General features: G+C 37.5%; 2 protein-coding genes across 2 annotated transcripts in view; one reads left to right on the top strand and one right to left on the bottom strand.

Moving 5' to 3' along the window:
* The first annotated feature begins 56 nt into the window (after positions 1-56).
* PIGY (phosphatidylinositol glycan anchor biosynthesis class Y) lies at positions 57-699 on the top strand. The gene has a single exon (XM_020988307.2). It carries the CDS (start codon positions 57-59, stop codon positions 270-272), a length of 216 nt encoding a protein of 71 aa, XP_020843966.1. The 3' UTR covers positions 273-699.
* Positions 700-3677: 2978 nt separating this feature from the next.
* LOC110209692 (putative E3 ubiquitin-protein ligase HERC6) overlaps positions 3678-10402 on the bottom strand; it is a 55462-nt gene continuing 48737 nt past the window's right edge. Inside the window, 3 exon segments of the mRNA XM_078148466.1 lie at positions 3678-5775; positions 8798-8900; positions 8988-9171. Of these exon segments, the coding sequence (XP_078004592.1) occupies positions 5567-5775; positions 8798-8900; positions 8988-9171 (496 nt within the window). The 3' untranslated portion in view covers positions 3678-5566.

Below are 10402 nucleotides of genomic sequence, written 5' to 3'. Positions count from 1 at the left end.
ACCAGACTCCTGGACACCATACATTAGGAGGAGGAAGAGATAAGCAGTCAGGGAAAATGTTTCTGTCTCTGCCCACGCTGACTGTCCTTGTTCCTCTGATCTCTTTAGCTGGACTGTTTTACTCCGCCTCTGTAGAAGAAAACTTTCCTCATGGTTGCACCAGCACCAGCAGCCTGTGCTTTTACAGTCTTCTCTTGCCCATTACCATCCCAGTGTATGTGTTCTTCCACCTCTGGACTTGGATGGGTATCAAGCTGTTTAGACACAATTAATGCTATCAGAGGCTACCCTGAGAGACTTGATGTAGGAAAGGCCGTGTGATTTCCATTGAAACAGAACAATTTCTTATTTTACTCCACTTGGTTCTTAATATGCTGGAGTGATCTCGTTTTCATAGGGAACTCAGATTTTCATCTTTCTCTTAGAAACTCTGGATTAAAGAAAGTTAAAATGAGTTTTTCCATTTCATCCTTTCCATAGTTGCAGTGGGGAAGAGAGGAATCCCTATATTTGTTTCATTAAAATCCTTCCTTGTTGGACTTAACAACCCTAGTCTTGATCTGTAGAAATGCTTGGTTTTTAGTTTTGATTATAGTCCACTGAAAGTGAAACATGTTTACCAAAAGGTTTTTGGATTATTTGGGTTAGTAGATTAAAGGCAATGGAAGGTAATGAATAAAAATAACAAATATTTTCAAAGGCGTTACACCAAATAATTGGTTCATTTAAATAGTTTCGGATAAATTCATTTGAACTATATTCATGCAAAAGCTTACAACAAAGTGGAAATCGATGTATATAACAAAACTTCTATTTTGTACCTTTATTTCCAGGATTACCATGGGAAAAGTAGTTAATCTACAATTAGTCAGCAAATATATATTGAGTGCCTAGTAAGTTCCAGGCACTGTTCGAGGTGCTAGAGTATGCAAAAACAAAAAGGAAAATCCCTGGTTTTCAAGGAACTCTGCCTTCTAATAGGTGAAACAAGATGTGCATAAATACATGTTCAGTTGTGTCCAACTCTTCATGACCCCATTTGGGGTTTTCTTGGCAAAGGTACTGAAGTGGTTTGCCATTTCCTTCTCCAGTTCATTTTACAGATTAAGGCAAACAAGAATAACTGACTTGCCCGGGGTCACTCCACTAATAAGTTGCCAGATTTGAACTCAGGAAGAGGAGTCTTCCTGACTCCAGGCCCAGCCCTCTATACACTTTACAACGTAGCTGTCCTATAAATAAATATAAGATTATTATTATTTTTTTAAATGAAGAGGACATTAGTAGCTGAGGAGATCAGGAAAGGTTAAGTATAAGAAATGACAGGTTCTGAGGTAGAATTGAGGCAGTGAGGCTTCTAGGCATTGGTGTACAGATGGGAGATGGAATGATGTAGGTGGGGAACAGCAAGGTCACTTAGGGTGGACTGGAGAGTGCAGGATGGGAAAGGGAGGTTGGAGCCAACCTGTGAAAAGCTTCCCTTAGAAGCTGAAAGGGGAGGGCAGCTAGGTGGAACAGTGGATAGAGCACCAGCCCTGGATTCAGGAGGACCTGAGTTCAAATGCGGCCTCAGACACATAACACTTAACTAGCTGTGTGACCCTGGGCGAGTCACTTAACCCCATTGCCCCAAAAGAAATAAATAAATGAGCTGAATGGGAGCCTTTATTTGGTCAGAAGTGGTAGGGAACAGTTGGAGTTTATTGAACAGGGGAGGGACGCGGTCAGACTTGCACTTTAAAAAGACTTTGCAGAAGAGAGTTTGAGGGGATAATTAAATATTATTCCAAATTTCAGATGCTGCATTAGAAGCAATTATTACTTGAAACTTTGCCAGTTGAAAAGGTTGAAAAACAAACCAGGATCAGAAGTACTAGGGTCCCAGTGGCATGATGTAAATGCTGACACGTACTGAATTGTTATGCTATGATCCATATACTTCACAGAATATCAGAGCTGTAAGGGTGGGGAAGGGACTGTGCTAAATACTTCACAAATATTCTCATTTGGTTAACCTCACAAGTAGGTGCTGTATTTAATCCCATTTTACAGTTAAGGAAACTGAGACAAAAGATGAAATGACTTCCTCAGGGTCACACCACTTGTAACTGAGGCTGGTTTTGAACTTGGGTCTTTCTGACTCTGGAGCCAGCATTTTATCCCTGAGGAAAGGATCTCAAAAGCCATCTATTTCAACTCATGCATGTCCCCTCTACGACATACCAAACAAATGATTATCCAATTTTTGAAGACTCTGTAAGTGGAACCCACTGTGTCCCAATGTAGCCGTGTCTACTTTTGGAGGGTCCAGACTACTAAGAAGTTTTTCCCTACATCAAGATTAAGTATACCTTCAATCAAGCATTTATTAAGCACCTACTATATGCTAGGCACTATATTACAGACTGGGGATACAAATACACAGAATAAGACAATGAATACATACAAAACAAATGCAATTTCTGGTTCTGTTTCTTAGGTCTGGCCATCCAGCCAATTCTGTCTGAGTTGTCTGGCCCACAATCTTCCCCCTTATTCACAAAATTAGCATGATGCTTCTTTAAAAGCTTTGCAAATATCTAAATTATATCTATAGCATTCCCTTGATAATTGTTGGCATTTACTCAAATTGGCATGTATCTAAGCCTTTAAGATTTTCCAGACACTTTGTACATGATCTATTTGATGAAACTGTTTAGTAAAACTGGAAAAAGGAAATATCCTTGCACAATCTGTTCTTGAAGCCTTGTAGCACTTCGTGATCATCTCTCTTTTTTTCACATTTGCTCTGTTTAACATGTTTTGCTCAGAATAATAATTCTAAAATTTAACAGCATCATGTTCAGCAGGTCAAAATAGCCTAAATTTGGGGCAGCTAGGTGGCACAGTGGATAGAGCTCTGGCCTTGAAGTCAGGAGGACATGAGTTCAAATCCAGTCTCAGACACATGACACTTACTAGCTGTGTGACTCTGGGCAAGTCACTTAACCCCGATTGCCTCACCAAAAAAAGCAAAAAAAAAAAAAATAGCCTAAAATTAAAGCTGAAAGGGACCTAGAGGGGTCATCTCAATCATCCTTCTGCCCATTTTATAGATAAGAAACAGGCACAGAAAGATCAAGTGACTTACCTAGTGTCTCACTTAAGTAGCAGATTAAGATTTTGAACCCAGGTCCTTTGACTACAAATCCAATATTCTTTCCTTAGCATCATATTACTTCCCAGCTGTTGCTTCTAGGGTAGGTCCTTAGTACTTGTCTTCTGCCAAGGGCCTTTGCAGGCCCAGTCAAGACAATCAAGGTCACTCCTTACCAGTCCTCCCTTCCTTGACTCAGTGTGATCATTTGCACAGCAGCTTAGGCGTACATGGAGAATGAACAGCTATTCAGCCTGACTCACTTGCTACACACATCTTTACAGCATCACCTTGCCAATGGGAAAGAAAGCATATAAATTGACCTGGCATTCCATACTCAACAGAGGATGGGCTGGCATGGATGACCCAGTTGAAGAGAAATCTTGAAAGAAGAAAAGTGGACCAGAGGACCTTGGAACAGTGTTGACAGAAAACTTACAATTTTGATCAATAGAGTCATCAACAAGTCTTGTCCTTAATTCTTACCTTTAAGTGGAAATTCCTATGCCCAACTTGAAGAAGTAAAACTCAACACATGAAATCGATAGATCGGCAAATATTTATTGGTCATCGTCCCTAACAACTTAGTTATACATAATTTTAAGGTTGGAAAATTGTTTTAAGTACACTGATTTTTATAACAACCTTGTGAGGTAGGTACTATTATCAACATTCTCATTTTGCAGATAAGGACATTTAAGAGAAAGCAATTTGCCCAGGGTCGAATAGTAAGTGTTTGAGATAAGATTTAAAGTCTTTCTGACTCCAAATTTAGCACTCTGTCCACTATGACCTGCCACCTTTCGGGGTAAGATGTATAAAATAAGGCCCCTTTCCTCGAGGGACCTCATAATAGAGTGGGGGAAAGAACACAGTCCAAGATAACAATATCATGCAGAATGTAATAATGACCAAATGAGTGATGCGCAGTGCCGTGATAATTCTGAGGAAGAAATCAATACACATAGGCTGAAATGGTCAAATGCACCATAGGAGTAAAATGGGATATGAGTGGAGAAGGTCTTCCTTGCGCATTTTTCTGTTTAAACTATGATAAATTGTTTTTCTGCCAATTAGAGCTGGTTAATTTTAAAGTGAGGAACTTTATGCTGTTGTTCAGTCATATCCGACTCTTCACAACTCCATTTGAGGTTTTCTTGGTGAAGATACTGGGTTGGTTTGCCATTTCCTTTTCCAGCTTATTTTATAGAAGAGGAATTGAGGCAGATAGAGTTAAGTGACCAGGGTCAAACAGCTTGTAAGTGTCTGAGGCAGGATTTGAACTCCTGACTCCAGACCCAGCACTCTATCCACTGCACCACCTAGCTGAGTAGAGTTATAATGAGGAAACTGAGCCCAAGGTGAAGGGAATTGCTAAAAGGTCACAAAGCCAGGACTAGACCCTAGCACACTTAACCACCATGTTCTTTATGCTACATTACAGTTGCCTCGATAACTGTATAGAAAACTTTTTGAGGATAAAGACCAGCTCTGTCTGTGGGCCTAAGTTTTACTGAATTGAATTTCACAGCGGGGAATCCTATTAACAGAAAGGTTAGAGAAAAGCAGAGGCTAACATAAGTTATTTTGTATAAGGGTCATTTGGAGCATGGAGAGTATAGTAAATAAGCTCTGCTTTCTTGCTTAAGGACTTGCAGAGAAAATCAGAGAAGAGTCTAGGAAGAAATTATTGGGGAGGGGCAGCTAGGTGGCACAGTGGAAAGAGCACCGGCCCTGAAGTCAGGAGGACCTGAGTTCAAATCCGGTCTCAGACCAAACACTTGACACTTACTAGCTGTGTGACCCTGGGCAAGTCACTTAACCCCAATCGCCAAAAAAAAAAAAAAAAGAAAGAAAAAGAAACTTCAGGGAAAAGCAGAAGAGGAATTTCTACACCTTTCCTATGGGGAGATGGTTTTTTAATTAAATTTAAAAGGCAAAAAAAAGTTTACATCTAAAAAGTGATTTTGTGCACAAAACAAAAATAGGCTAACCTCCTCCTTAGCCTACATGAATTTACTTCCAGCACTGTGTCTTTCATACAACCCAGGTTAGGGTTCTAAGAATTTTGCGTTCTTCCATCCATCCTTTCTATCTTGTGTATACTTCTGACTGCACTCTGCCCCATCTTCTGAGCCTGAATCGACTCCTATTTATATTGCTATCATCTCATCTCATCTTATTCATTCATTCATTTTATTCAACAGCTATAAGTACCATAATAAGCACTTCTTATGTCAAAAGCATTGCATCAGATGCTGAAGACACACACTAATAATTAGAATGAAGCAGGCTACGATGCTTCTGCATTGCTCTTATAATTTACTTTTTACAAAAGTCATAAATATATTGAATTAGCAGCATGGTCATTTTACTGTACATTTTCAGTCCCAATGTCTTTCTTTTTTTTTGCAAATGTTTGAATGATGGCTAACAGTTAAATCCTCTGTTGTTATTGATGGCTATTTGAATGACTTCTTCCACTCTTTCCATCGTAGAATATGGTGGGAGGTATAGCTCACTAAAACAGGTATATACTCTTGGAAGTTCATCTTCCCTTGCAGATTCAGGATAGATAAAAGTTATTCCCCTCTTCTGTATGTTTTGGGCTTCAAATCTGTCATTTCCTGTAAGAAACACTTTAAAAGAAAATAAAATGAAGTGTAGTTTTTCAAAGATTGAGCACAAACTCAAAGTACAGAGAAGAAATTTCATTTGTCCATTCAGCAAATATTAAATAATGTGCATTATTATACTTTAAGTACTGGGCAGAATACAAAGTATAGTTCATGGTTCCTGCCCTCAAGAAGCTGATAATCCAGATGGGTATACATGGCATTTATGCATGAAATGGTAACATTATAGGATTTAATATTTCAAAAGATTTCATGCTGTAGTATATGCTTAACTGACAAACAAAGGAGACAAAGTAAATGGGGACTTGGGTCATCAAAAAGTCATGGAGAAACTGGAATTTGAGTTGGGATTTGAGGAATTGATCACATTTAGATTGAAGGAAAGAAGGGAACAGAATATTTGAGACGAGAAACAGCATGATAAAAATCTCACAAGGAGTATGCAAAATGTGTTTGCAGGCTATCAGTCAATCAGGAGAAAGAGTGATATAAGTGATAAGGTTGGAAATTGTGGTTACATGGGATACTACTGCTCTTGAAGAAACTAACTGTGTGTGTGTGTATTTTTTTTCTGGAGATGCAAGACAAGATTTACATGTATTGAGGCAGACTGAAATGGGCAGAGTAAGAAAAACAATATACACACAGACAATCACTGTCCAGACTGCCCTAAATGGTGAATGCTCCTCAGGGTCTGCTATAGCAAAGCTGGCTCCAACCAGCTAGCATTTATAACATACCACTGCACTAAGCTCTGAGGCCCATATTGGCATTAGGAGAAATTAAAAGATCAGATGACGTACTTTCATTATCTAGAGCTTCAGCGCAAAGACATTTCCTAGAACAACTTATAAATTCAGGAATAAAATTTGTAAACAATCATGATTAAAACAAAAACTTTAACCATCCTTTTCCATGAAATTTTACAGATTAGTTTATTTACTCTAATTTGGTGTTGTGATTGGCTGCCAAATCTCTCTGCTTGGAAATTAAGTCAAGCATCTGCTGACTAAGCCAGTTTTTAAATGCTTCTGTTCTTTTTAAAAATTTTTTTTAATTTATGGACTAAAACAAGTATTTCCATAATATAATATAATAAAAAAGATGATCATACATGAAATTGCATATCTAATGTGTACAACTTGCTATTCCTTTAAAGTATATAATAAAGTTTATCATGTAAATGTCTTTTTTCTCCCCTTTGCCCTACAGATCGCTACCATTAGACACAAATAGGTATATGTATATATACATATATGTAACACACACACACATATATATACACACATACACACACAAACAAACAACAACAAAAATTCTGACCATATATATCATCTATGGTGACAGGGAAGCTAAAGATACAAACTCAGAAGAGATCAACTTGGAAACATCTACAAGCACAGCCTTGAAGAAAAATGCAGATTGGACACAAGTCCAAGAAGCATTCCTAGATGAGTTTTAAAAAAGGATAAAAAAGGAGCAAAAAAATCATTTGAAAAAACAAGAGCATTAGAGGAAAAACTGGGAAGAGAAATGAGAGCTATGCAAGAAAATTACAAAAAGAATTAACATCTTGGTAAAAGTACTACAAAAACCTTACTAAAGAAAGTAACTCCTTAAAAATTAGAACTGTTCAGGTGGAAGCTAATGCCTTCATGACACACCAAGAAACAATAAAACAAAGTGAAAAGATTAAAAAAAATAGAAGAAAATGAGAAATATCTCGTAGGAAAGAGAGTTGACCAGGAAAATAGATTGAGGAGAGATAAGTTAAGAATTACTAGACTACCTGAAAGCCATGATAAAAAAAAAAAAGCCTAGACATTATATTTCAGCAAATTTTTAAAAAACTGTCCAGATATCTTAGAAACATAGAAACAATCAATAATTTCATTAAAGATAATGAAGACAATGAGACAATATACCAAAATTTGTGTGATATAGCCAAAGCATTACTCAAGGGAAAATTTATACTTCTAAATGCTTACATCAATACGAGAGAAAAAGAACAGACCAATGAATGAAGCATGCGATTAAAAAAAAACAAACTAGAAAAGGAACAAATTTTAAATCCCCAATTAAACACTAGAGTAGAAGTGCTAGATTTGAAATCAGGTGTTCCTGACTCCAAGTCCTAATATCTATTCAATATACCACCTAGCTACCTCTATTTGTAGCTATATCTTGGGCTGACACTGGAAATCAATAACAAAGTAGAATAGTTGGGAGGGAGTGCCCTGAATTGCTTTTGGGAAAAGTTATTTCAATGTTCCCAGGCTTCTCCCGAAAACAAAGACCCTATTTTTTCACCACCAATATTTTTCTGGTGTTTTGATGTGGCTGTGAGTACAGGAACATTACAGCCCCCAGACGATATTTAAGTTCACAAATGTTGTAATGCAGGGGTATGTGGTGTACATATGTGACTGTAAACATCACAAAGAATTATGAAAGAAAAATGTAAAACGTCATCGAAGAAATGAATAGAAAAAAAACTCAATCTAGTCCCATGATAAGTACAGGGAATAAAGGATCTCTGTGTTTGGGGGAAGTACCAAGCACTGGGCTACATGTTTTACCAATATTATTTCATTTGTTCCTCACAACAACCCTTCGAGGTAAATGCTCTTATTATCTCCATTCTACAGTAAAAGAAGCTGAGGCTGACAGAGGTTAAGTGACTTGCACAGGGTCATACAGTAAGTGTCCAAGATTGGATTTGAACTCAAGTCTTCCTGACTCCAAGCCTAGCTCTCTATCTACTTTGCCACAGATGCCTAATTGGTATACTTGTGACATCAAGAAAAGAAAGGAAAACTTCTTCCTTCCTTGAATCAGGTTCAATAAGGTCCTCTATTGAGGACGTGGATAAGATTTATGCAGCATGGCCAGCCAGTGATGGTTGTGATCTCTACAGTTGTAGATACAGCCACATTAATAAGAAGAACAACCATAAATAGATACTTCTTCACAAGGGAGATGTTACTTTAAAAAAAAAAGAGATTTATAAAGATCAATAGCTTACAGAGGAAGTCTTTCTTCTTTTCCAGAGACAATCTATGGAAAGCCTCCCAAAACATCACAATGGTAGGATGTGACTTATCATATCCTTTGGAATATTGTGAATTCTTGAAAAGGAAAGGGAGAAAGAAAAGTTTATTGAGAAGATATAGACATTATTTGGGAAATTTTGAATCCATTCTCCTATTACATACCTCTTCAAAAACTTTCCAGTCATAATCTGGGTTTCCAGTCGTCACTTCCTTAAGTTCCTCGGGATGGAATAAGTCGAGTATCTCTTTTGTACAGACTTTGTAAAATCCCATTTGGAACTCCTTATAAATCTTTTTCACAGATGTGTTGAAGATGTAATTAATACATCTAGAAACAAAATCTTCCCTTTATGAAAGCCAGAAGATGATCTTTATTAATATATAGATATAGATGTTTCTTTCTCTCTCTCTACACACACACACACACACACACACACACACACACACACACACGTGTATATAATCTATATCTTTGTTACTTTTGCTTTTTTTCTCATCCTCCAATTTGCACTTAACTGGAACATAGAAGATTTTTATACTTTGTACAACCTTATAAAACAGAGGGGATATAGAAACATCTGGCAAGTTAGAAAGTATTTAAAGTGTACAGAAGTGACAGGTGATGAACCACAGGAACAGGATAGACCTTTTAATAGTGATTCTTATGCCACCTTGAGCTGAACAAGAGTAGTAATGCCATAGCAGGCCACTGTCAAAGAATAACAGTAATTAGACACTTATGTATACCGTGCTTAGTGCCCCTACTTCAATAGCCCTGGCCACCGATTTTTACCATATCTTAAGAGGGAACAGAATCCTGATAGACTGGTAGTTTGTCTTTTCAGGAAGGTCTTGTCATGGTTGAAGAGAGATCATATAAGGACACAGAAAATGAACTAAAAGAAATTCTTTCCTGAGAGAAGTATTTTAACTCTTATCTTGGGGGAAAAAAAACTTTATTAAAAGAATGGTGAGTGTGTGCTGAGTTGAGAAGTCAGAAGGAAGTAGCAGTGATGGTTAGGGATGACTCTGGTAGTGATCCTTCACATTGATGATACATTTTAGGTAATTATGTCTTCTTAAACCTAGAACGTGTGTGTGTGTGTGTGTGTGTGTGTGTGTGTGTGTAATTTCTTCTCTTACTTTCTCTTCCCCCCTCTACAAATACACATATACACATATGTGTATATGTGTGTGATCTACATATGTGTGTATATACATGCATATGCACATGCATCTGCATATATCCACACATACATATATAGCATGTGTGTGTGTGTGTGTGTGTGTGTGTTGTGTGTGTATAATTTATATGTAGTATTATATATAAATGGGCAGCTCAGTTGTATAGTTGATAAGAGTGCTAAGCCTGGAGTCAGGAAGATTCATCTTCCTGAATTCAAATCTGGTCTCAGACATTTACTAGCTGTGTGAACCTAGGTGAATCCCTTAACCCTATTTGACTCTGGTTTCTCACCTGTAAAATGAGCTGAAGAAGGAAATGGCAAACCACTCCAGTATCTTTGCCAAAAAAAAACCCAAATGGGGTCATGAAGAGTCAGACACAACTGAAAAAC

This window comes from Phascolarctos cinereus, unplaced genomic scaffold, assembly GCF_003287225.1.
Source record: "Phascolarctos cinereus isolate Bilbo 61053 unplaced genomic scaffold, phaCin_HiC Scaffold_9;HRSCAF=440, whole genome shotgun sequence".
NCBI classification, from domain to species: Eukaryota; Metazoa; Chordata; class Mammalia; order Diprotodontia; family Phascolarctidae; genus Phascolarctos; species Phascolarctos cinereus.
The sequence above is the reverse complement of the archived record's forward strand: the minus strand, read 5'-3'. Positions and strand labels throughout refer to the sequence as shown.

What these genes read in the sequence shown, in the direction of transcription:
- PIGY (XM_020988307.2), top strand. Translation starts at nt 57, where the DNA reads ATGTTTCTGTCTCTGCCCACGCTGACTGTCCTTGTTCCTCTGATCTCT.